The 27,522-nt window shown below is 37.6% G+C and overlaps 1 protein-coding gene across 1 annotated transcript in view; it reads left to right on the forward strand.

Annotated features, from left to right (window-relative positions):
- plcl5 (phospholipase C like 5) overlaps nt 1–27,522 on the forward strand; it is an 83,692-nt gene that overhangs the window by 46,781 nt on the left and 9,389 nt on the right. Inside the window, exons 2-4 of the mRNA XM_059554698.1 lie at nt 10,100–12,589; nt 21,497–21,700; nt 23,460–23,535. Of these exons, the coding sequence (XP_059410681.1) occupies nt 10,100–12,589; nt 21,497–21,700; nt 23,460–23,535 (2,770 nt within the window). The remainder of the gene's footprint in view (nt 1–10,099; nt 12,590–21,496; nt 21,701–23,459; nt 23,536–27,522) is intronic.

Genomic DNA, 27,522 nt, shown 5'->3' on the forward strand with positions numbered 1-27,522 from the left:
CACCCATTCCCTCAGAGGATCCACTTGTGAGCAAATTTTTGCCAATGATGTAATTTTTCCCAATTCTGTTCCAGTGAAGAAACTTTATTCATCTACATCTTAGATTGCCTGAAGGGGAGTAAATTTAACTTTTTTTTGGTAAACTGTTCCTTCAACCTGGTTCCTTATTCAGTTAGACTCACATATGCTGTTGTAACAGAAACTGCGATACTGAATTCAGGTCAGATAGACTTTGCGCTGTTTGTTCTCCTGTGTCAACCCCTTGGGAAACAAGGTGAGAAGAGTTGTTGTTTCTGCTCCTGCAGAGGTACTTACTGAGTAGCCACTCCTTCTTCTCCCAAAGGAAGTAGCAAGTATGTACAGGGCTATCCGGTGTCCTACTTCCACAGGGTAGGTGGCCTTGATATGTGGCTGTAGTGAATTCTGGGTAATCAGCAGGTCACCTTTACTGTATGTGAGTGCTGAGTGGTTTAAATAGCATTAACACATGCATCTCCTTTAAATGGTCAAACGCTCCAATCAAACGTGTGTTCTGATATGATTCTTCCTTATATCTAGCACTATATTTATAGATATAGTATACTAAATATACTAAATATTAGGAAGGGAAGAAGGTCTAGATGGGAAAACAGATTATTGTAAACCATTTTAAGATTACATCTTAGGCTTTTGGAAATGTAATGTTCTTACAGAAACAGTTCATATCTCAAGAACAGCGCTTTGCAAAATCTGTGGAACATCAGGAACAAAAGAACAGCAACATCAAATGCCAAGCACACACAGCACAATCAAGACAACAGAGTGCAATGACAGTTTACATGGTGAATCTGTCAAATCAGAGTCAAGGTGCATTTATTCTCGTTCCTCCTCTGCATGGAAAAGAAACAGAATACTGTAGCCTTTGCATTTTGGCAGTTAGATTAAGAACAAAATCTTTTATGCTTTGAGGCCTAAAGTTTTGGTCTGTTGGAGCGTCAGGAGAGATGCAAAGGCTCAGAGGTGCTCAGTGGGCTGAGCAGTTTTATAGCAGCGCACCCGTTCTGGATGTATTTATAGCAGTGCGTGGGTTATGCCATTGCAGGGGCGGCCCGCATCACATGCCAGAGGAACCCTCATGTACCTGAACCGAGCCAAGACTTCTGTGCTAAAAAAAGGATGCTTTAATATTCCCACTCTTACAAACACCCAGAGAAAAATTATTTCTCTATCTATCTATCTGTCTGTCTGTCTGTTTGTCTGTCTATGACTTTACTCAAGAGTCTGTAAGCCATAGCTGTCAATTATTCCACCCACCAGCTATCCCACATTCATGGTTGTGTGTGCATTTGTGTACGTGTGCATGTTCAACAATTAAGGCGCATTTGCATACAGTTGCATTTTACAAACAGCGTTATGAATATTGAAACAGACAGAAAGAGAAAAATCCAAATCACACAGGAAAAGAGCATTTGAGCCCTTCATCCTCTTTAAAAAAAAGAGTGAGACTGATTTCTTAAATCAGTATTGATATGTTCTGAAATTTTTTAAAAAGCGTAGAACAAAAGGAAGGGGTGAGGACATTTCCTAATCATATATGCATACTCATACACACACTGGAAGTACAGCAGAATTGGTTTGTCTGCTGCCTGTCAGCTGCACTGAGATGATATATGAGGTATTAAATAGCGTCTGACCTGTACAGCTGTTTTCCTCTGATCAGAAAGGATCTGCAGATATAAGTGAAGAATGAAAATGGGCCATTCTGCAGGATTTTCGTCTTATATATGGAGTTAGTCCTGTCTCAAATTGGACTCTGGCTCTCAACTGTGAACTCAGTTACACTACCTTAAGCAGGTAATACTATAATGATATACAGTATATAATAATATACTGATAGTAATTAATGATCCATCTTTGAATATACATTTTGTTTTTGTGTATTTACTACTGAAAATTTGGTCGCAGCAGGTTTAAGCTGGTCTCCCAGTCTGACCAGTTGAAACCCCAAAAGCCCTCTAAAACCAGTCTTATATGTTAGTCAATCTAAGATGTTTTTTATTCTCTAGTTGTTACTAAGAAATATATATTAAAAACAGGCTAGAATGGAGTGGACAAAATCAACATTTTCAGTGCTTGACATCAATTCCACTCCCTCTCTGTAACTCCCACCATGTTCTCTTTTACTCACTCTTAACGCTATGTTCCTTTCTTTCTCTCAGACTGTTGGTCTGCAGTCTGGGATTGTGTTTCATTTCCTCAGTCAGTAATTTTATCAGAGTGAGTTTGCTGAAACTGGCTCTTGTACATTTTTAACATACAAATGTGAATAACACTACACACACACACACACACACACACACACACACACACATACAAAGGCACACCATACAGACACAAGGGAACTGTTAAATTCCATTGGACAAACAGCTACTAAATGCCATTACTTTGTCTCTGTAGTAGGGTGTATTACAGCAAGAAAAATTCACAGTTGCATGTGCTTTAATGAATGTCAAATAGATGAGTGGTTTCTGTGCACACGTCAGTGTAAGCAAGTGGCTTATTGTATTTATAAAACATCAATTTGATGAAAGACACTGGTGTTCTTCAAAAGAAATAGTTACTACTAATAATAATTAATAATAACAGTATTTATGTTTAGATTTGCAACCGTTTTTTTTTTTGCCATATAATATAGTTAATCAGTTCACTGTAGGCTTTATGTGGGTAGCAAATAAAATGATTTGTCTAACTACAATTAAGAGTCAGTCAAACTGTTTTATATGCGGAGGTGTTCGAAAACTTTTTTTAGTATAGTGTTCCTATAGCTCCAACTAAGTGACTTGAGGTATGCTAAGGTCATGGGTTCGATTCCCAGGAAAGCCTAAACTGATAAACTGTATACCTTGAATGCACTGGGAGTTGCATTAGATAGAAGCATCTGCCAGATGCATGAATGTTAGTGTATATAATGGAACCATTATGCAATATAAATATCAAGTCAAACCATTAGGCTTTTGCTTTCAGAAGTGACACAGTGTCTAGAAAGCACACCCACACACTTGAGACCATGCTCAGATCCATTTACACAGGCCAGTCTTTTGCCTCCTAAGGGATGATTCCATCATAATGCATGCACTGTTTGAGTTCAGATCTTCTGACCAATCAGAAAACTCTAAAACATCATGCTGGAATTGGGCCAGGTTGGTGATCTCTAAGAAGTTTCTGTGAACATAATCTGTGTAGGTAATTACTGACTCAGAACAGGTGCTTAGTTGGAGTTAACCTAATTCCAAAGTTACAGAATTCCCAACCAATTAAAGCACTGCTAAACTGAACGATTAAGTGTTTGTTATTTAATTGGCAATATACAGCAAAATTTCACAGAATGTCATGAGGCAAATAATCACAGGTATGTGCAAGTCTTATCGACTGTCTAAACATAACATTTCAATGAAACATTTGCATCTAATAATGGAAAATAGAAGAGAGAGAAGAGAAATTGGAAACACACAACGTCGAGAGACAGAAACATGTTAAAGAATTTATATACTCCTATAACTCCGCAGAAACTTGATTGCAACCTGCATTGCAGCTAAAACTGAAGAATCACACCCTCTCTCTCACAGACACACACACAATAACTGATTTAAAGGCACTGAGATAAAGCACACACTGACTGTGTGCTGTGCAGTGAGCACATACATTAATTCACGTACACATTTGATTGAGCTAGTATGACCAGTGCGGTCTCACAAACAGCACTCTAATTTGTCCCTTTGGAGTAGACACATGCACAAGCTGGAAAAATACATATACAATGTGCTTAGGGTCATTGTCATGTTGGAAAGTGAACCTTCGGCCCAGTCTGAGGTCCTCAGCACTCTATAGAAGGATTTTGTCTAGGATATCCCTGTACTTGGCCGCATTCATCTTTCTCTCGATTGCAACCAGTCATCCTGTCCCTGCAGCTGAAGAACACCCCCACAGCATGATGCTGCCACCACCATGCTTTACTGTTGGGACTGTATTGGACAGGTGATGAACAGTGCCTGGTTTTCTCCACACATACTGCTTAGAATTAAGGCCAAAAAGTTCTATCTTGGTCTCATCAGACCATAGAATTTTATTTCTCACCATCTCGGAGTCCTTCAGGTGTTTTTTAGCAAACTCCATGGGGGCTTTCATGTGTGTTGTACTGAGTAGAGGCTTCCGTCGGGCCACTCTGCCATAAAGCCCCGACTGGTGGAGGGCTGCAGTGATGGTTGACTTTCTACAACTTTCTCCCATCTCCCGACTGCATGTCTGGAGCTCAGCCACAGTGATCTTTGGGTTCTTCGTTACCTCTCTCACCAAGGCTCTTCTCCCCCGATAGCTCAGTTTGGCCGGACGGCCAGCTCTAGGAAGGGTTCTGGTCGTCCCAAACGTCTTCCATTTAAGGATTATGGACGCCACTGTGCTCTTAGGAACCTTCAGTGCAGCAGAAATGTTTTTGTAACCTTGGCCAGATCTGTGCCTTGCCACAATTCTGTCTCTGAGTTCTTCGGGCAGTTCCTTTGACCTCATGATTCTCATTTGCTCTGACATGCACTGTGAGCTGGAAGGTCTTATATAGACAAGTGTGTGGCTTTCCTAATCAAGTCCAATCAGTATAATCAAACACAGCTGGACTCAAATGAAGGTGCAGAACCATCTCAAGAATGATCAGAAGAAATGGACAGCACCTGAGTTAAATATATGAGTGTCACAGCAAAGGGTCTGAATACTTAGGACCATGTGATATTTCAGTTTTTCTTTTTTAATAAATCTGCAAAAATGTCAACAATTCTGTGTTTTTCTGTCAATATGGGGTGCTGTGTGTACATTCATGTGGAAAAAAAAGAAAAAAAAATGATTTTAGCAAATGGCTGCAATATAACAGAGTGAAAAATTTAAGGGGTCTGAATACCTTCCGTACCCACTGTATGCTTAATTTAGATAGATTAATGCAAACGTGTTTAATAATTTCAGTCTGAACAGTTCCTACACTCTCAGAAAGAAAGGTGCAAAGCTGTCACTAGTAGTACAAAAGCTAAAAGGTGCATCTTTGTATTTTATTTACTGCTGCTAAATGATGCAGAATATTACCTTAAAAGTACACATTAGTGTCTAAAGTGTGGATATTAGTACCTTTTGAAAGGGTATCACCCCAGTGACAGCAGGGGTTACATTGAAGTGTTAAATGAACTCTTCTGATTTGTCTGTTTTGATATGTGCATGTTTATAAAATCATCAGCAACATTTCAAAGTGTAGACGTCAGAATCATTGATGCTTTCATGCATGTTTTATCATGTGTCCTTCGTGGTAACGTAAGAAATTAACCTCTTTGAACTTTATCATGTTATGTGTGTGTGTGTCCTTTGCTGTGATTTGAATCAATTTCACAAAGTAATACCATGCACAGCTGTTTTTTAATCAAGTGAAGTTTTTATCAAAAACACAGATATAAGTCTATGCACAGGCTCTTTTGATATTCACCTGTTCATTATTCTTCAAATGAAGCAATTAGCCTTCCTACCAGCAAATGTCTATGTGTTTGTTTTTATTTTGAGCCACAGTACGAAAATAAGTCTTTATGTTGAATAACCTGCTCATGTTATGCTTGTGTTATCCGAAGTTGCTTAGAGGTTGTTTTCTTTGCTCACTAATATCTCATTTAATATTCATCACTGATATTTTAATTTGATATTTATATTGTACAATTTTACTTCTCAAGTAAACTTATCTTGTTTTACATTTTTACTGGACAGCAAGAGACAATACCGAATAAGAAGTTACTCTTTAATGTCATTGCTGAGAGCCAATAAATGCATTAAAGAGATTTTTTTCTTTCCTATAGTCACATATTAGGAGGAACAGATTATTGGACAAGAGTATGTACTGTATGTGTATTCCTATAGCAGACACAGACATGCTGACACTGACTCGTGTGAATAGCTGTGAGTGAAAACAGTCGTGCTGCTTCTCATGTCTTGTGTGTGGGTTTGTGGAGATATATGTTCTGTTATCCTTTGACAAAGGTCAGTGCACAGTCATTCTCTGTCAGCTTGGTGCACTCTCACCCTTAACTTCTCTGTCTTCTTCTCTCAGTTATTCCTCATCACATGGACATGCTTTCAAACATGCGCTGACAGTGTCATTCTCATTCAGGAGCAGTCTGCATGAAGACACCCTTCAGCTTTTTCAGTGCAAACACAGCTGTGTTATGAAACAAGGCTAATGTGCAGATGACCCTTACGGATCCACTCCCAATAACATGCACATGGCTTGGTGAAATAACTTCCTGTGCAGCGATGCCAAAATAATCCAAGTGCCGAAATAAGCTCAGAATTTTCCAGGAAATTGAATACAACCCTCCACCTTTTGAACTAAGTTGCCTGGTACCAGATATTGCCTTTTCTGAGTTTGTTTTACTCATTTCATCAGGTCTCTAGCACAAATCATTACAAGTCTGTTTGAGTGTAAATACACACACGTTGCTTGAAGTTGAGATGTTGAAATTGTTTGTTTGAGCATTTTTACTCGAAACATTGGTTTAATTAGCAATGCTTTGGGACAGAACTATCAGTTTTCAAATAAAATAAATATAAAGCTTAAATACGAATAAAAACTAATATAATTCATTATGAAATGTTGCAAATGTATGTCATTAAACACATAACCATGGATGTCATCTACACAAAACATGCTTAATTTTTTAGATCAACATCATTGAAAGATAACTTCCAGTTCAGAGAGAGTAAAATGTTGTTCATTTACCACTCAGTGATGGATTCAGTGAGGATTCACTAATTTAAACTCCTGAGGTTGTGAGTCATCCCTTATCAAAATGTAGTATACTTCACGTTAATTTTATTAAGTATATTTAAGCATAGTTCAAGTATATTTTTAAGTATACTTTATGTAGCAAGTATACAAATATCAGTGTACTAGTAGTGTACTTAGAAGTGTACTGTTTCAATACTCTTTGGGACTAAATTGGCCCACTTTCTAGTATATAAAAGTATACTTTTAACTATACTTTAAGTATAACAGTAGCAAACTTTGAGTACACAACTAGTTTACCTCTATGTTTGTAGTTTGTACTGCAATTATACTAAAAGTGAACATATGTATACTGATAGTTTACTAATTATATACTTTGTACACTTTGAAGTATAGTCTCAGTAAACTACAAGTCTAGTAGAATTTTATACCGCAAGTATAACTCATAAGTTTTCTTTAAGTGAACTTTACATCATACTTTAAGTATACTACTCTGTCCCTATTTAGGTTTTAATTTGTATATATTTTGTTGTATGAATATCTGAACATACAAAACACCCAAAGAAAGAACAGGGTATCTGCTTGTTAACAAAAACATTTTATTCTAGTTTCATGCATTCTTTTTTTAAACACATTAATGTGTTTAAGTTTCATAAAAAATAAAGAAATTACATTTTGAACAAAAAGCTGAAAAAAGACTATGAATTGGATTCAGAATGATAATCAAAACGTACAGTAGATGGAGTCGATCGACACCCCAAAGCTTGACTGTTATTATTACCTCTTCATCGGTCGACATTTTATTCCATAACGTTAAAGTTTTGATGCTGTTTCATCTATGATGATCGTGTTACATGTGTTAGTATCTGTTGTTTCTTTTTCTTTTTCACTTGTGTTTTTTTGGAAATTCTGTGCAGAAGATGTGTACTAGCGCCCTCTACCCTATAATAATGAAAACACAGATTCTAGGAGCACAAGTATAGCTCAAATTTATTTAGACTTTTTGTAAGTATAAGTCAAGTATACTTAAATGTCATTTTAAGTATATTTCTGAAGAGTACATAAAACCCATTTCCGAGAAGTACATAAAAAGTAAACTAAAAGGATGTTTCCTATTTTTAGTTTAAAAGAAATATACTAATAGCACACTTGAATAAACATATTTTTCGTAAGTAATATTTGATGAATTAAAAGAACTGTATCAAAAGAGTCTACACTTCTGCTACCATTTTTCGGTATTGTCAGTTTAATTTTTAATTTAATTCAGGCTGTAAGCTCACATTTGCAGCTCAGGTAAAATACCTGAAAAAATATTTACATTGCATTGCAGAATCAACTTCAGTATTATGTGCTTAGAACTAACAAACTAAATTCCACAAAACTGCCATTTTCATTTAATGCAGCCTTTAAAGTGTGTGGTTTGATAGTGTGCGTTCATATGTGTGTAGAGTTCATGAAGATTGGCTGCCATAACAGATGTCTTCATCAGAGGTGGGTTGATGTGATATGGGCTTGATATGGTTTTAAGCCAGCTGAAGACTCCCCTGGTATTTCTCCCTGTGTATGCTTCGACCTGGAAAGACTCCAGAGAAGGAGTTCATATTTAGATCAAGTAATCAGATCTATTTTGATGTTTCTTCTGGCAGTGAACACATTCATTTCTCTGATCTTCTGTGTATGCATGCTGTTTTTGCTGGTATGAGATCGGTAGTTTCTCATCTGTGAAGAAATTGTATAGCTTTTACTGAAGCTGAAGACAGCAACTTTTGACCTATGCTGAGGCATTTCCTTTGAATACATGCATGTGTTTTGTCTTGCACCATTTTCTCTATTTCAATTAATGTATATAATTGTAAATTTGTTAATGTTGTTAATGTTTTTTAGCCTATTGCCACTGATTTGCACCTGACTTCCCTGTTAGAGATAAGTAGTGCCAATATCTGTTTATATCTTTCCTGGAAAAGGCAACATGTGTTGTTGTTATGCTCTGTAGAAAATTAAAGGAGCACCAATTAGTTTTCTTTTTTTAGTCAATGTTGGTTGAATATGGAATGATATGGAAGCTATATTTATTTTTTGTTGAGTAATAGTATATAGAAATTACTTTATGTTATTTTCAGTTAGTTCTTGTTCTGTTCACCTCCAGCAATACTGATATAAGCCTAGTAGGAGTGTAACAGTACACAAACATGGTTTTGACATTACGGTTCGGTATGGTTTCAGTACAGCAGAGGGGAAAATAAGCATAAAATTGCTTTTTTATTATTATTAATCAGTGGTTTACTGAAAAATTTGTCCTTATTAAAAAAAAAATCAATTATAATTAAAATTTTCTTAGTGATAAAAAAAGAATCGACCACAGCTCTAAACCAGTGGTTCCCAAACCTGGTCTTGGAGGCACCCCAACTCTCCAACTCTTGTCTCCTTAATCAAACACACCTGATTCAGGTCTTCAGCTCATTGGTAGAGACTCCAAGACCTGGAATCGGTGTGTCAGAGAATGGTGACATCCAAAATGTGTAGTTTTTGGGTACCTCCAGGACCAGGGTTGGGAACCACTGCTCTAAACTATAGTGAGCCCTTTTACATTATTATAAGGTTATGAGTATGAGTAGATATTCTAATATTTAGCGAAATGCTCTTCTCTAGACTTCATTTCTCTAGCGAACTAAAAAGCTGTGGACACTGATGACTTTAAGTTGCTGAATTAATTGCTTCATGACATTTTGTTTGCAAGCTGTTTTAGTGATGTCTTTCCATATTTAAAACACTGATTGAGCGATTTCATTAGACATGAGATGTTCTTTTATTTTTATTACACATTAAAAGAAGTAAACAGGAAGGGATGATCACGCTGACTCACTTGTCGCTCGTTTGAAATGAGGCGTTTATACAGCAAACTGTCACACCACATCAAGGAACGTCAAAACTCCATATAATGTTTGAATTTCCTGAAAAAAATTAAAATGATTTGAAAGATGAGACTTTCTTTCTTATCTTAACTGGAAATTTCCAATAAAATTCAATTTGTGCAGTGGTAAAAACATTGCTGTATGTGTTTCTTTGGTACGAATTCATGTACTGTTATACCCCAACGCCTAGGCTTTTCTGTGATTTTTAATCTTCAACAGGTGTTTGATTGGTGCCAAAGTACCAGAACTTTTAACATCCAAACTCAAGGCTTAGTGATTTTTAAAATATGCAGTATAGTATGTTCCATAGCTTTGATAACCTATATAAGAAACGATTATATATATTTGCTTTTTAGATCCCCTGTGTCAGATATACTTATCGGCCTTCTTTGTACTCTTTCTGCAGGATGGTTCAAAGCAGAGGCAGACAAGAAAGAAGACTGTCTCATTCAGCTCCATGCCAAGTGACCGCAAGATGAACAGCACAGCTGCCTGCATGGCCTTCATGATGGAGGGCTGTGAGATGAAGAAAGTCCGCTCCAATTCCCGCATGTACAATCGTTACTTCCTGTTGGACCCTGACATGCGCTGGCTCCGCTGGGAACCATCGAAGAAAGACTCCGAGAAGGCCAAGCTTGAGATCAAGAGCATCAAAGAAGTTCGATTGGGAAAGAAAACACCCGTCCTACGCAGCAACGGCCTTTCGGATCAGTTCCCGGATGAGTGTGCATTCTCAATTATATATGGAGACAACTATGAGTCCCTGGATCTGGTCGCCAGCACAGCAGATGTGGTGAGCACATGGGTGATGGGACTGCGGTACCTGGTCTCATACGGGCGGCACATGGTGGGTGTAGTCGAACCTAGTCAACCCAGTTTAAGAACGTCTTGGATTGGGTCTGTGTTTGAGCTAGCTGATCCAGAAAGGCAAGGGCACATTGACCTGTTCCGGGCCACCCAAATCATCAAGGGTCTCAATCCTGGCATGAGGGAGTCCCGTATTGAACTGAAGTTCAAAGAGCTACAGAAGGCTAAGGATTGCTATGGTGAAGGCATTGATTTAGACACATTTGTAGAGGCCTACTGTGAACTGTGCACACGTCCTGAGATCTTTTTCTTGCTGGTGCAGTTCTCCAGCAACAAAGAGTACCTGGACTCAAAGGACTTGATGCTGTTTGTGGAGGTGGAGCAGGGGGTCGAGGGAGTCACAGAGGAAATGTGTCGGGAGATTGTGCACAAGTACGAACCCTCCGCTGAAGGACGTAACAATAGCTACTTGTCCATAGATGGCTTCACACACTACCTCCTGTCATCTGAGTGCCACATTTTTGACCCGCAGCACAAGCATGTTTGTCAGGATATGACGCAGCCCCTTTCACACTACTACATCAACTCTTCCCACAATGCCTCACTTTTGGAAGATCACTATTGGGGCTCGTCAGACCTCAGCAGCTACGTGCGGGCTCTACGCATGGGTTGTCGAAGCCTGGAGGTCGTAGTCTGGGATGGCGCTGACTGTGAGCCTGTTGTCTATGTCGGTAGCTCTGTTGCCTCCCAGCTGGCCTTCTGTAAAGTTCTAGATGTCATTAACCAGTATGCCTTTGAGAGTTCAGAATATCCACTTATCCTCTGTCTTGTCACACACTGCAGTGTTCCCCAGCAGAGGGTCATGGCTCAACACCTGAAGAAGATCCTTGGGGACAAACTGTATGTTGATTCTCCCTATATGGAGGATCACTACTTGCCCTCCCCTGAAAAACTCAAGGGAAAGATACTCATCAAAGGGAAGAGCTTGACTTCAGACTCGCAAGACTCTGAAGGGGAGGTCACGGATGAAGAAGAAGGCTTTGAGATGTCCAGGAGAATGATGGGTGAAGACGATAAGGACCAGCTCAATGGGATTGGCTGCAAACGGTTACGACTCTGCAAAGAACTTTCAGACCTAGTCACCCTGTGCAAGTCTGTTCAGTTCCGTGACTTTGAGACATCGAAACGGGAACAGAAGCATTGGGAGATTTGCTCATTTAACGAGGTTGATGCCAACCGCTTTGCCAATGAGTTTCCTGAGGACTTTGTCTCTTACAATAAGCGATTTCTTTCACGGGTGTATCCTACACCCATGCGCATTGATGCTAGCAACATGAATCCACAGGACTTCTGGAAGTGCGGTTGCCAAATCGTGGCCATGAATTACCAGACTCCAGGTTTGATGATGGATTTAAACCTTGGTTGGTTTAGGCAAAATGGCAACTGCGGCTATGTCCTGCGTCCAGCTATAATGCGTGAGGAGGTGTCGTATTTCAGTGCCAATGCTCGTGACTCACTTCCGGGAGTCTCAGCCCAACTTCTCCACATCAAGGTGATCAGCGGTCAAAACCTACCAAAGCCTAGAGGCTCGGCTGCTAAAGGCGATGTGGTAGAACCATACATCTACGTGGAGATCCACGGAATTCCTGCAGATTGCGCAGAACAACGCACAAAAACTGTCTCTCAAAATGGTGACAATCCCATTTTTGATGAAAGCTTTGAGTTCCAGATTAACCTTCCCGAATTGGCTGCTTTGCGTTTTGTTGTTCTTGATGATGACTACATTGGCGATGAATTTATTGGCCAGTACACCATTCCTTTCGAGTGCCTGCTTCCTGGTTATCGGCACGTACCACTGCAGTCACTTACAGGGGAATTTTTGCCTAACACCACGCTGTTTGTTCACATTGCCATTACAAATCGTCGAGGTGGGGGCAAGGCCCATAAGAGGGGTCTCTCTGTGAGAAAGAGCCGCAAAGCAAGGGAATACACCTCCACTAAGACTACAGGGATCAAAGTGGTAGATGAGCTCTTCAGGGCATCAACCCAGCCACTACGGGAAGCAACAGATCTACGGGAAAATGTGCAGGTATGAATTTGTTTTTTTTTAGAGTCAGTGTTTTTAATAGTCTGTTTGCACATTTTTGAGAAATTGATGCAAAGGCAGCAACCACTGATACTGAAAGTATTACTGATATTTGTATTGCTTCAGGTTCATTAGATGACACTGTCAAATGTTATTTTCTCATTAGAGAGCAAAGTTAGGCAGGGGCATGTTTAGATTTTTCGGGGTCCTAAGAAATTGGTTCCCCATTAGTAGAAATCACATTCCTTCCTCTTCACATTTAAATAAACCAAATAATAAATGTTAATATATATTTATTATGAAATGTGAAATTTGCTTGCAATGTCATATGAAGGTTTCACAAAAGAAAAAAAATTAATTCCTCCCTTGTCGACTGGCATCAGCTGCCTCTTCCAGTTTTCACAAGCTGCCTTGGCCCTTTAGGCAGTTCAAGGGAGGTAAAGGATAGGATACAACAAGGATATAACAAGGATTATGACAACATGGTATTGAAAAAACACACTTAAAAGTGCCTGTGTAGTCAAGGACAGTTAGGAAGTAAAAGAAAAAAAATGATACACAAAAGAAACCAAGTGGAGGCTTTTCTTGTTGAGCTCATTAGTAATGCCCTTAAAACCGGATACCCGATTTTCCTCTCTAAAGATGTTTTCACATATTTTTTTAAATATTTGTGCTTTTACATGTCAGAGAATTCAGTGAGACTGCAGATGTTTCTCAAATGCTAAAATGTTAATCAAGCTTTGTCACTGAAAAATGGTGGAGGAGTAAAATTGCAAGGTTATGAAGGCAATACATCATTCCTGTTCATGTCATGAAAGATTGGATCTGGATGCAAGCTGCAAATAATATTGATTTCAAATTACTGTTGCTCAGCAGATGTAATGTTGTCCTCTAGCACATGGTCCTAATTTAAGAAGACTAAAACCTCAAAGGACATCCCATTAGATGATTAGAGACAGAAAACATATGGCCAACTTGAGCTGTCCTTCTGCTCTGAATCTCTCCTCTTGTCTTTAAATTTGTGCACGTATGTGTGTAATTGTGTTATTTCATTTGCCAGGATGCATTTTCTGCTGTTTCTAGACCACAGATCTGTGTTTTTGCATACTCTTATTGTCTTGCATTGTCAGTTTCTCTGGTTTTGCATATGTTCACCTAGTTTTTATATCATGAAATGTTTCTAGTCTACTTTAATTAAATGAAATGAAAGATTAAGTTTACATTTGGCAAACTATTGTAAAATATACAATACTTATAGTGCATTTAATGTTTACATACTATCTTTTAAACAGTCTTCTGCTTGATTTGCAGCTGATATTGGATGTTTAATACTGTGTGCAATGCATTGTGTATTTTTACAATTAGATTGCCTTTGCCATCATCTAATGCTAATTTAAAGCTAATCTTTTGAAAATAACATTTTAACATAATAATCACTGTTAAAAAGGGATCCTAACCAGATTTCAAAATGAATATCTATTTTTGTATTGTGCATTATAATGATAATGATGATATAAATTCGCCAATGCATTAATTATCAATAATTATATTAAAATGATTGTCAATTTTTGGTATTGACTAGAATTGTAATATACAGTAGATGCATCCAGTTCTTAAATCATGTTTTATTAAAAAGTATCTTTATTAAAAATCTAATGTCTTTTAGATAATTGTGTTAAATTACAATTGAAAAAAAAAAAGATAGTATTACCTTAAAGGGTTAGTTCGCCCAATTTGCAAAATTATGTAATTAATAACTCACCCTCATGTTGTTCCAAACCCGTAAGACCTCCGTTTATCTTCGGAACACAGTTTAAGATATTTTAGATTTAGTCCGAGAGCTCTCAGTCCCTCCATTGAAGCTGTGTGTACGGTCTACTGTCCATGTCCAGAAAGGTAAGAAAAACATCATCAAAGTAGTCCATGTGACATCAGAGGGTCAGTTAGAACTTTTTGAAGCATCGAAAATACATTTTGGTCCAAAAATAGCAAAAACTACAACTTTATTCAGCATTGTCTTCTCTTCCGTGTCTGTTGTGAGCGCTTTCAAAACAAAGCAGTTTGTCATATCCGGTTCGCGAACGAATCACTCGATGTAACCTGATCTTTTTGAACCAGTTCACCAAATCGAACTGAATCGTTTAAAACGGTTCGCATCTCTAATACGCATTAATCCACAAATGACTTCAGCTGTTAACTTCAGCTGTTAACAGCTGTTAAATGTGGCTGACACTCCCTCTGAGTTCAAACAAACCAATATCCCGGAGTAATTCATGTACTCAAACAGTACACTGACTGAACTGCTGTGAAGAGAGAACTGAAGATGAACACCGAGCCGAGCCAGATAACGAACAATAGACTGACTCGTTCACGATTCAAGAACCGGTTGCATCGGTTTTTCGGATCACCAGTACTTCTTTCGGACAGTTCGATTCAATAAACCAGTTGAAGAAAACGGTTCACCGGTTCTTTTGCGCTCGACGTAATGGCGTCATTGGCGATGACTGCAAGCCTTCGGTTTACCTGGGCTCATAACACTAGCACAGAATCAGTTCAGAATCAATCACCAAAAGAATCAGTTCGGTTCAGACGCTCTGTGTGTCAGTCTGCTTCACGCTGAATCACACATGCGCAGTATCATCAGCTCCTCGGTTCTCGAATCGGATGCGTCTGACAGAAACAGTTCTTCACTCGTAAACGAGTCAGTCTTTTGTTCATTATCTGACTCAGCTCGGTGTTCATCTTCAGTTCTCTCTTCACATCAGTTCAGTCAGTGTACTGTTTGAGTAAATGAATTACTCCGGGATATTGGCTTGTTTGAACTCAGAGGGAGTGTCAGCCACATTAAAAAAGTTAACAGCTTAAGTGTTTTGTGGATTAATGCGTATTGGAGACGCGAACCGTTTTAAACGATTCAGTTCGATTTGGTGAACTGGTTCAAAAAGATCAGGTTACATCGAGTGATTCGTTCGCGAACCGGATATGACAAACTGCTTTGTTTTGAACGCGCTCACAACAGACACGGAAGAGAAGACAATGCTGAATAAAGTCGTAGTTTTTGCTATTTTTGGACCAAAATGTATTTTCGATGCTTCAAAAAATTCTAACTGACTCTCTGATGTCACATGGACTACTTTGATGATGTTTTTCTTACCTTTCTGGACATGGACAGTATACCACACACACAGTTTCAATGGAGGGACTGAGAGCTCTCGGACTAAATCTAAAATATCTTAAACTGTGTTTCAAAGATAAACGGTGAGGTCTTACGGGTTTGGAACAACATGAGGGTAAGTTATTAATGACATAATTTTGCAAATTGGGCGAACTAACCCATTAAGTTCCAATTTATCTAAAACCTATTTAAGAAATCCGAAATTTAACCTCCTAAAAGTTGCTGTGCAATTCAAGCGTTTCCTATTAGTTGGTTTCTCCACTGATTACTGATGTGAGAAACTGATGCGTGTCCACTAAATAGGAGAGAAGAAGGGGGAAGGGTGCAGGAAAACACTCCTTTCAAGTGTGCAAACAGTTAAAGGGATCAGTGAACAACTCCAGTAACACACTGCAGAATGTGTGTAGGGTTTTAATGCTGCTATTAAGAATGCATTTGATGTATAAGGCTTTATTTCGTCCTGCTGTATCTTGGAATAAGATCAGGGAAGATGAGTGCAGAGCACCAGTATGCATCAAGCGGCAGGTGATCCTGTAATTTGCAGGATGTTATTCTGGTCTATCATCATTTGTAAAGTTTCAACATGCAGCTGTCTGCTGCTTCCTCTTTCTCCGTGTCTCTCTCATACACTTAAACAACAAGCAGTCTTCATGGTCTCCATGGTGTCATAGCAATCCCACAGGAAGCGCTCTTTGTGTAGACTTATCTGTCACTGATGTGAACCACACTCTCACACTAATGAAATAACTTCAGCACACACACACAGTCATATGTGAATATGCAGATGATTAGATTATGGTTCTCTGGTATGCATACTTTATTGTTTTATTTTTGAAAGCACATCTTGAACTATTTTAGTCTCACAAAGCCATTTGTTATTGTGGCTTGCATGTCAGTTTTAAATTTGATGCTATCAGCCTATCACGAGGAAGTGATCTTTCAATGCAGGTAAAGAACACCTGTATTGCAACCATATTGAAGCCTGATTCTAATCTAAATCTGCTCTGCTTTAAATATGTGCATATTAGCGTGCACAACAAACTGTCATGAGTCAGCACTTTCGACTAGCAAAACATTAACATGCATGTTCTAGACTGAGTGTTATAACTGTGTCTAAACCACAGAGCCAGTACAGTAAGTGGATGAATTAGACTTGTGCTGCAGTGTTTAATAGGTAAATATGAGTATTTCATGGCCATAGAGCGACAACTTTATGCTTCAACGGCAATAATAAATCACAGCTGTCATAGTGTGAGAACTGTGAACTATAAGAGCATATGTGGAGTTTCATGATAATGAACTTCTGCTTTAACTGCTTTTTACTAGGAAGATTACATTTTACATAGCTCCTGTGAAGGGCAGTTAGGGCAGTCTTTGTGATCTGATAATTGTGCTAAACCATTTCGCATTCTCAGACTTTGTTAGCATTAATAAGAAAGCCAACTGGCGAGTAACTCTGCTTCATGTACTCGCCAGCACTGATTTTCGCATGCATTTGGCACTTGACAAAGTGTTAATTTTAGGCCCTGCTATAAGGTTTTAGTGCTCAAAGTTTACTTTTTTTTATAGCTCTGGAAACAGATGAATTGTTGGTTCATTAAAGAATGCAGGAATTTTTGCACTCTAAAGCCATATGACTTTTGTATAATACCAACTGATTCATTGAAAAGATCTGACTCAAAATAACCATTTGTTCATGAATCAGAAATTGCTAATTCTCTCCTGAACATGCCAAAAAGAGCTAGAGCAGATGTCAAAGTGTTTAGTGTGCCGTATGGACCACTTTTATGATGCTTTAATGGTGCTTTTATATGAAAAGCTCCGGTCTAATTTGTAGTTTTTGTTTTCATTTCAACTTTTTTTTTTAAATGCCATAAAATGTAGCACACCATTGTGGCCCCCTTTTGTTTCACAAATGAAAGGAAGCAATAGGGACAACACAAGGGAAAAGTTAATGATGTATTTACATTTCTGGGTGAAATAAATTCTCTATTTGTTCTCCATTTAAACTAATGTGTCTAATAGAAACAACTAAGATATTAAATCGATCTTTGTTGTCAATTCCTAATTCAGGTTCCATATAATCAAAATTCATTTAAATTCATGATTCTCCATGTTCTCAGTGACTCACTGAGAACTCAATTTGTACCCAAACCTATGGTGAAAATAGTTTGCATTTAAACAATATTTCTGATCCATTTTCACATTAGAGCTCAGCTAGCGTGACCCCCAACCCCTCTTCCTGACCCATGCAAACACAAACACCCTTGTTTTCACAAACACAGGACGAAGTGTCTGGAGCACATTATCCGAGCGTGTGCCGGAAGCGGCGCTTTCCCGCGCTCTCATGGCCTGTGCCACACAGTTTGTGTGTGAATTCAATTATGGAATTTGTACTATGCAGCAAAGAGTTCATTAAACTGAAAATAACAAATACTGTATGAAAGATGAATGGAAGGAAAACAAGTGCATTAGACAAAATAGAAGAGCTCTTCTCATGTATATGTGCGGGTGGGTGTTTGAGACTGCTGATAGCTCTCTTATATGAACAGATAGTCCAAGTCTGTTCCTAAACACCTATATTTAAGCACACCACTAATTTCTCTTACACGCAAGTGTCAGTCTCAGTTATAAACATCTGTCATTTTGCTGGCCATGGTAGTAGCTAGGTGGGTTTGTGTGAGCACGTTTAGGTATTCCTGTTGGGACCATATTTCTGAAAATGTCCCAAGGGAATAGCAAATCCTGTTGAAAGCGTCTTTTAAGGGTTGTCACCACAGGGAAAACAGATTAATAAATGCTCTAAATATAAATTCATGTGTGTGAGAGTATGTGGCTGCATGTGTCTTGAGATGGTTGTCGGCTTGACAAATGCTGTTATGACACCAAAACCAGAGCATTGTTAAAGGAATAGTTCAGCCAAAAACGATACATCTCATTTACTTACCCTCATGTTGTTTCAAACCTGTCTGAAAGGTATTTTGAAGATTGTTTTGAAGAGCTGTTTTTGTCCATGCAGTGACTGGGGACCGACTTCAAGAGTTTTCAGGATATCTCCAAAATATCCATCTTTTGTGGACGACTTCTTTTCATCTTCTTTAATTAGACAGCTCTGAAGTGCAGTATGATAAGGTCTGGATGTTTGTCTCAAGTTGGTCATGTTTTTCAAGTGTCTAGCATGTATGGAGACACAAACACCCTCTGGATCTGTGTATGAGGTGTTTGAAGTCTGCACAATTTTCGGAAAAATAACTAGATGTGTTAAAAATAGTAGTTGTATTATAAATACAAAAAAAATAACTATTGTAAAATAAAAGATCAAAAGATTTTATTATTACAACTATAAAAATTACCATAGTAATCTTTACGGCTTAATTTCTTCATTTCAGAAATGTCAGTCATCTAGCTTTTATTTTGGTGGAAACCCACAGGAAGACATTAAAGCTTATTGTTTGTTGACAAAGGCAGTTTTAAGTGCTTCTCAATTAGGGCTGCAACAAACTATTATTTTTGATAATCAGTTAATCTAATGATTATAACATTGTTTATTATTTCACAGATAAATCAGTGGGCTTTGTTCTAAAATTCAGCTTTTAATATTAGTTAAAATATTGAGTTAGGTTACACTTTATTTTGATAGTCCACTTTAGACATTCTACTAGCAGTAAGTAACTTTGCAACTACATGTCAACTAGCAGTTAGTAGAGTATTAGTAGACTGTCTGCTTAATATCTTCTAACACTTTCTTTGTCAACTTATTGTCAACTTATACTAAGCTTAAACCTACCCCTAACACTAACCCTAAACCTACCCTAACAGTCTACTCTGAGAGTTAGTAGACATGTAGTTGCAAATTTCTGAGATTTAGTTGATATGTAGTTGACATGTAGTTACATAGTTACTTATAGTCAGTAGAATACCTAAAGTGGACTATCGAAATAAAATGTAACCTTGAGTTATACATATACCAACTAAAAACTGAAGGTGAATGAAGGTAATCACTTCAGCTTTTAAAATTTTCAAACAATTAATGAAATTTAAACAATTATAATAATATATTACTATAGTACATTTACAATTATTATACAATTATTTTTAAAGGTACAATAGGTGATTGTCTTAAGAAACATTTTTTTGTTATGCTGGTTAAAAGTCTCTTCAAATCCCAATAGCAATCATTAAGTTGTGGTCTAAATGTATTTATTTATTTAGAGAAAAGTGTAGGACAAGAAATTTCCATCCAATCAAAACGCACGTTCCGAGCATTTTTATTGACTTTCCTACCTGCCTGTCAACATGTGTATTAGCATACCTCTGCGCACCTGGTTTGCACAGACAGGATACGTCATCAGCAATGTCACCTACGATATGCAGACAGAATGAGAATGAATGGCAACCATCAGCAACCTGATCTTCCTTCCTGGTAGTATACTTTTACTAACTGTGCTTTAAAGTTTTCTCACTGGTGAAAGACACATGATATTTTGTAGTAATGTTGTGTCTGGTCGTCAGGTTTGTGTGTGTAAAGTTAGCATTTTCCAAATCTCTTACTGCACCTTTTACAATACAATGAAATATATTTGTCACACATGAGATGGCATAGAAATTTACCATTGAATTAACTGTATGGAAAAAAGCTAGTGCAAACGTATCTACATCACTATGATCAGATGCTTTCTTAATTGCTGTTTTTACACCACTGTCATTTTTGTTGTGCGTTATTTTTGTTATCAAGAGGAAAGATGTCCAATAATCATTTCAGCCCTATTCTCAATATATGTTGCATTCCCAAATGCACATTGTACTGTATACAATGATCTATAGATTCATAGATGGGTGAGCGACGAGCAACATTTACTGCAAAACCAAGTCTCTCTGAGACACTGAAAACATAGAATTGCTTGTGTGTAAAAGAAAACAGTGCTGCGATTCACTGTGATACACAAAGCACATACTTGCACTAAATCATATCGCGATGATTTCATTTTAATTCTAAATAATCGTGAAGCCCTAAGGTGCTCTCTGTGTTTGTGTTTGTGTGTGTGTCAGGAGGCCAGGAAAACAGCACTGCTATTTTCAGTGTCAAAGGCTCACAAGCAGCTGTCCACCCTCACACTCATGAATCAAAACACTGGCTTGCTTGATAGTCTCATAAGACACACACAAACACAGCATCAGTCTGCAAATAACCCAAAATCCAAGTAGTCTGAGATCCTAATGTCATGGGAACTTAAACCATGCCGCTCTTCTCACAAAGACCCTCTGTGTTTACAGAGCTCTCATAGAAACTTCATTTTTTTTCTCAGATGTGTATGATATCATCCCTAATAATTTCCTGAACTGAGGCAACATTGTTGGCAAAAGCAGTTCTCAGACTCTCGGTGGTGATTTAGTTCTTCAGCATTAGTTACTTGAAGGCAAAGCTTTGTCCTTTCTGTGACTCCATGAGCTGAATGTGCTTTCATTACGATCTAGTGCGTGACTTTGATGAAGCCTCCAACTGACATGTCCTCTTGTGCACATTCTACAATTATTGAGCAAAAACACAGAGGAAAGTTGAATTGGTTTCAGGCAAACAGGAGCTTCTCCATGGTCAGAGGTAGATGTATTTGAACAGCATTACACTGTGTGCTGTTGCTGTGGGTAATTGCACATTTATCTTGAATGTGAAACTGACCTGCAGTTTTCATACATGTCAATAAAGCTAATGTCTTCTGTGCTATCTTTTTCACCAGAATGCTATGGTGTCGTTCAAGGAGCTCTGCGGCTTGACTCCGGCAGCTAACATGAAACAGTGTATCCTGACTGTGTCCTCGTGGCTGATGAACAGCGAGCGAGCGCTGCGGGTAACAGTAGATCTGAGCGGGGCCTACCCCACCATGGAGGCCCATGGCCCCGTTCCAGAGCTGCTGCGTAAAGTGCTCACAGCTTATGACACGGTAGGGTGAAATTCAACAGCGTGACCCTGACTTTATGTGACGCAATGTAAATAAATGTGAAGCGTTAAACTATGTTAGGCTGTGGAAAATACTGCAGGAGGCAACATGATGGTAATACATGAGCTTGAATATTAATAGTTGTTCTGCAAAACTGAACAAAAATAGGGTCTTTAACAATCAAGATAAACATACACTGTGTACGTATAATCATTAATCCTGAATATGTCAATCAGAATATAATGTTATAATTCCTGAATGCACTTTTGCAAATCAAAATATATTTTTGTAAATCCAAAATATATGAATATATATGAAAATATTCTGAATCTATAGTTGCAAATCTTCATATACTGTCATAAATCCTGAATATATAGTTGTAAATATGTATAAATGAACATATATCCAGAATATAAATTATATTTAATTAAATACAATATATAGTCATATATCCTGAGTATGCAATTCAGTACAGTCATGTCATACAGTATATCGAGAATATAGTATATTGTTATATTGTCATAAATCCAGAATAGTTGACAATCTGAACGTAATTTCAGAAACCCAGAATGTATGTCATAAATCCAGAACATGTAGTTTTAATAATCATAACCATTTAATAATCTGAATGTGTAGTTGACAGTCTGAATATAATGCCATAAAAGCTGAAACTATAGTTGTGAATATTAATATATAGATTTAAATTCTGAATAGAAACGTGTCTATATATGTTTGTTTTATATTTTAATGTATGATTTATACTGTACTTAATAATAAATCAAGATATATATTTATAAATGGAAATATTTATTTATATAGTTATACAGCGTGTAGATTAACTGCTTTTATAAATTCATAGCCTGCAGCAGAATAGCTGCAGCATTCTGCTCTTTCTTGCTTGTTCCTTTTATAATGGGACTTTACTACAACCGAGATTAAATTCTGCAGAGATGTGAGAGTATATTTGATTGTATCACACACACACACACACACACACACACACACACAGACTCCATACCATCCAAAGCTGCTCTATCACACCCTGCCGTGTATTTTCCCTTTCATGGCACAATTCCATTTTGATTTGAGTAGATGTCCTCATATATATTGTATGTAGGAATGTACTCTGTCTGTGCGTGTGTGTGTGTGTGTGTGTCTGCGCGTCAGTGCTTGTCAGCTCAAGATTGGCTGTGTAGGATTTGCACTTTGAATTAGGTCTCCATGAGGGTCAAACTGTTTTTCAGGTGTCAAAGTATTTATTAGACAGTGAATCAGGAATGCATTAGAAATTCTGAAGAATTTTCTCACAAACAGCTTAGACCAGCATGAATTTTTGTGTTGGTCCAGGCTGGTTTATAATGGTTAGCGTTTTCAGGTTCACAATATACAGATTTACATTTTAACAAACCAGGGAGTGGAAGGAGACACAGCCACGCTTAATGCCTAGGCAGTTTAACAAATGTGTATAATGGATAACAAATACACATTATATACTGTATACTGATGTGTGTATCTTCTTATTTGATTCTGAATTTGGCTTTAAACAGTATCATTGAACCAGTAGCAATAACAAAAGAGACAACGAAAGGAAACACATCTTATCTGGGCTGAGGAATGCACCTCAATCTCTTCTGTCAATAGAGCTTATTACAAGTGTGTGAGTGTGTGAATTTGAGCTTCTCTGGGGAGGGCATTCCTAATTTGGAAGTCTCACTTCCTGCTGAGACCTGACTTCCTGTTTCCTGTTTTTGGTTTCCTATAGATGATCCAGACGAGTCGCACACTGATCGAATCAGCCGATGTCGTGTACTCTAAACTTACACAAGCACAGCGAGCAGGTAATGTTGCACAAACACACACATACACACGTCAGCTGTGAGATTATCAGTGCAAGCACATCGCCGGTTGATCAATTAAATACAGTATGTCACAATTAGGCATTATTAATGACTGTGATGTTTTGTCTGTTTACTATTGGAGCAACAGGAAACAAACTCTCACACACAATTTCTTGCTCAGTTAATAATCAGTGAACCCTATAATACTCTACTCTGTAGCTGATGTTAATTTTTCTCCAGAGAACAGTGGAAAACTACGTTTTTCTGTCTTTTTGCATGTTTTGGAAAAACATATGAATCATCTGACCTCCTTTGGACAGTATTGAATAGCCTGGGAGCTTTTTTACCCACAATAAAACACAAATACCAACAGACACAATTGTCCATTATTTTGAAGTGATGCAAGGAGGCTTGTGCCCTAAAGCTTTTTACTGTGTTCACATAGATAAAGCTAAGATTTGGGCAAGAGAGAGAAAACATTTTAATATAGCAATGTTTTTGTTTTGATTTAATAACACAGACTTTTTTATTAATAATTTATCTCATAAATTAATAAAAGGAAATGCCACACGGGTCATGCATTGGCATGATTTTTAAGCAGTAAGGGGGTGTTGAATTACACTAGATTAATAGAATGCAACATTTCATAAGACACAACAGAAAATAGGATATGATATGCACTTAAGGGCTTCTGTTTTGTTAAATAAATTAATTAATTAAAATTACACAAGCATTCAAAGTGTTGGGGTTTGGATGAGATTTTTTAATATATGCTGCCTTTATCTGATCAAAAATGAAGTAAAAACAGAAATATTCTGAAATATTATTGCAAATTTAAAAGAAATGTTTAACATTTAAATAAACTGAATCCTTAAATTTTAAATTTCAAATTAATTGAATTTTTTCTTTCATGATTCTTTCATTAATAGAAAGTTGTTTTTGTACAATGTAAAAGTCTTTACGGACACTTTTGATCAATTTAATGCATCCTTGCAGAATAAAAGTATGCAGTATTATTTTGTATTTTTTTTTTAAATTTGCTGATGCAAAACTTTTTATTGTTAGTACACATTCTATTGTGAAAATATAGTATTAAGTTCAACTTCTAGCAGTAAGTTTGTGTTCTTTCTCAACATCTGAATTTGCCGGACAGCGTTCGAAACGTGAAACTGCTAAACATGCGCTTGACTTATGAATGGAAGTCAATCAAGTGCAATGTCTAGTGTGACTGCGGCCTTAGGCATAACACAACACAAGTTAATCTGTAATTATAACTGATAAAAATCTGAAATGAAAATATCTATGAAGCAATATAGTTCATTGTGCTAATTTGAGGCTATTTGTGGTTGCCAAGCTACAGTATGTGCATTAATACAGAATGTGTGCAGTAATACGAGTGTGTTTATTGTTACTTTACAGCAGTTCAAATGCAGCTCAGGCTAAATTTGGAGAAATCCATTTTATAACGTTGCCTCAGAACCCCTGGTAGGCCTTGTGTCACCATGTTAATGGAGAAATCTGCTTTAGAGAGCAGTAGAGCGTCAGTAAATAAACAAGATTGGTGTGCTCTAGCCCTGTCTCCTCGCCCACTCTTTCTCATCAAGCATTCTTCCACCTCCCTCCATCTATCTCACGCCGGTGGAGAGGTTGAATCACACATTTGCTAATGACCTTCTCTGCTCTTACTGGTTTTGAATCAAAAATGAACATGTTTCTACAGCACTCATGGTCTCTCACATTCTGCCGTGGATCTGGAATTGCCCGGCTGAGTGTCACAGCTGCCGATCTGAAGCGTAATTAGCAGCGTGAGGGGAGGGTGGGCAGCTGTTTGAGCTGTGGAAGGCGCTGATAGCCTTGTCCAGCACATCTCCATTCTAATAAACACTTCTGTCAGACTCTGCTAATTAAATATGAGTTAAGTAATGATGGAGAAGATTGAGGGATAGGACAAGTCTAACTGTCTGTTCCTGCTCACGTGTTCAGAGGATTGTCATTTCTCATGGTTGCGTCAGGCCAGAAATATACTCTTCACCTCCCTGGATGTTTACATGCATTCCAATTTCTGTCAGGCTATAAGAATAATGTGCCTTTGTAAATGTCTTTAAATAGTTTAAAGACAAAATTGTTTATTGCAAAACTGTATTGATGTTACCATAACCTTTTTTTCCCCCTTGTTTACTGGCACCTAGTGGAATCGAAAGAAACCATATTAAAATTTAGGATGTTTTCTATCAAATTAGACCATTTTTATCAATTTACTCCAAAGTAGGGTGCTCTGTTAAATCCAGGTATGCCAAAATGTGTAAAAAAATAAATACGAATAATAATAATTCAATTATGCTGCAGAGTTGAAGTGGTTAAGGAGCATGTACTGTAGAGAGGAAATCATGATATCACAATTCTCGATGTTAAATCCTGGCTTCAGAAGGGTAGGAACTTGTTTTGAGTTTTGAAATTTACACTTTAATAATAAAATGATTCCAACAATGTAGAATTATGATACATTTACTATAGTTTTTATCTGCTGTTTGTGACTCATCAGAATAGATCTGTGACCTGTTTGTAGTTTGCAACGCGTCAGGTGGATGGATGGATGGATGTTTCAGGCCTAGCTCTCACACTTAATTGAAATGCATGCGTATATGCATTCAAACACCCACACATCCATGCATATAAATATAACTACATGCATTCATAATAATCTACTTAACATTTTTCAAGAACTCAAATCATCTACACATTTAAAAGCCTATTCAACACTGCCCATAACTAACACAATCTTTCTTTAATTCATCACAATCGCTCAATCCTGTACTTTATCCTGTTACTTTAATCTGACATTTCTTCCCTTAATCCTTTTCTTCATCCATCTCTTTTTCTCTTGCCTTTATCATGACACCTCTGACTCAAAGATCTCATCCCACACGCAAACATGTCACATCCGATCGTCCAATCAGAAGGTGGCCTATTCTAAGAAGATCACCATACATCATTACCATAGCAACCACACTTTAAACGTGACAGGGCAACTTCGTCTGTCATAAAACACTCTCATCTGTATCAAACTTCAAAGGCTTGCAGACACAAGCACATGTAGCTGTCCTCTCACTCGCTGACACCTCGGAAAAGTACATTGTGTGGAAATGATGGAATCTGTTGTTATTTGCAGCCCTGTTACTCCTTCCTTTTCACAAAGCCTCGCTCTTTCTGTGCCCATGAAAATGTGGAGCTCATTTAGTTAACAATGTTGTCAGAATACTGACATTCAGTAAGCAAATAAAATTGCTGTTTTCATGTACAGCTTTGCACTAGTGGCCTCGAGGCCTATGTAAAATCATATGAATGCTGAGCAACTGCAGCCAATTTATACTTTAAAAAAAAGAGTATTTATGACTAGCTAGCCTAGTCTCTTGGCATAAAATCATCTTTGGCAGTGGAGACGAGAGGAGCTGTTCTTGGACCAAGTCCTAGCTGAGCAAAGTGGACCGTGGGCAGGTATTAGGGAGTGTGTTGACACCTTCAGGCTTAGCACCTAAAGGGGGTCTGTCTGAACTTGCACAAATACACACTCAGACGTTTCTCTTACACGTGTGCACTAAAGCCCGCATCGTATCTAGCATTTCATTCAGGATGTCACAAGCACGTGTTCTGTAGGTTTGTGGGTGCTTTTATCCACGAGAGAGAGTGTGAAAACCAGAGTAAATGTCAAATAGGCACCAAATTTAAGAAACAGAAAGTGTGAAAAGTGTGTGTGATTAGAGCACTGCATTGCTGCTCCTGGTTCTTTTACCCTTTGTATGTCATAGGATATCCGTTTCAGTCTCACAAAAAAAATATATATATATATATATATATATATAATTCAAAATTAATACAAGAAGTAGTCACTTTTTAAGATATAATGTCACAATTTAGAAATAAGGATATAAAACTACATTGAAAAACAGCAAGGAGCAGTTGTGGAATATGAAGTTGCAATTCATTTGT

This window comes from Carassius carassius, chromosome 1 (assembly GCF_963082965.1).
Source record: "Carassius carassius chromosome 1, fCarCar2.1, whole genome shotgun sequence".
In the NCBI taxonomy this organism is placed as follows: Eukaryota; Metazoa; Chordata; class Actinopteri; order Cypriniformes; family Cyprinidae; genus Carassius; species Carassius carassius.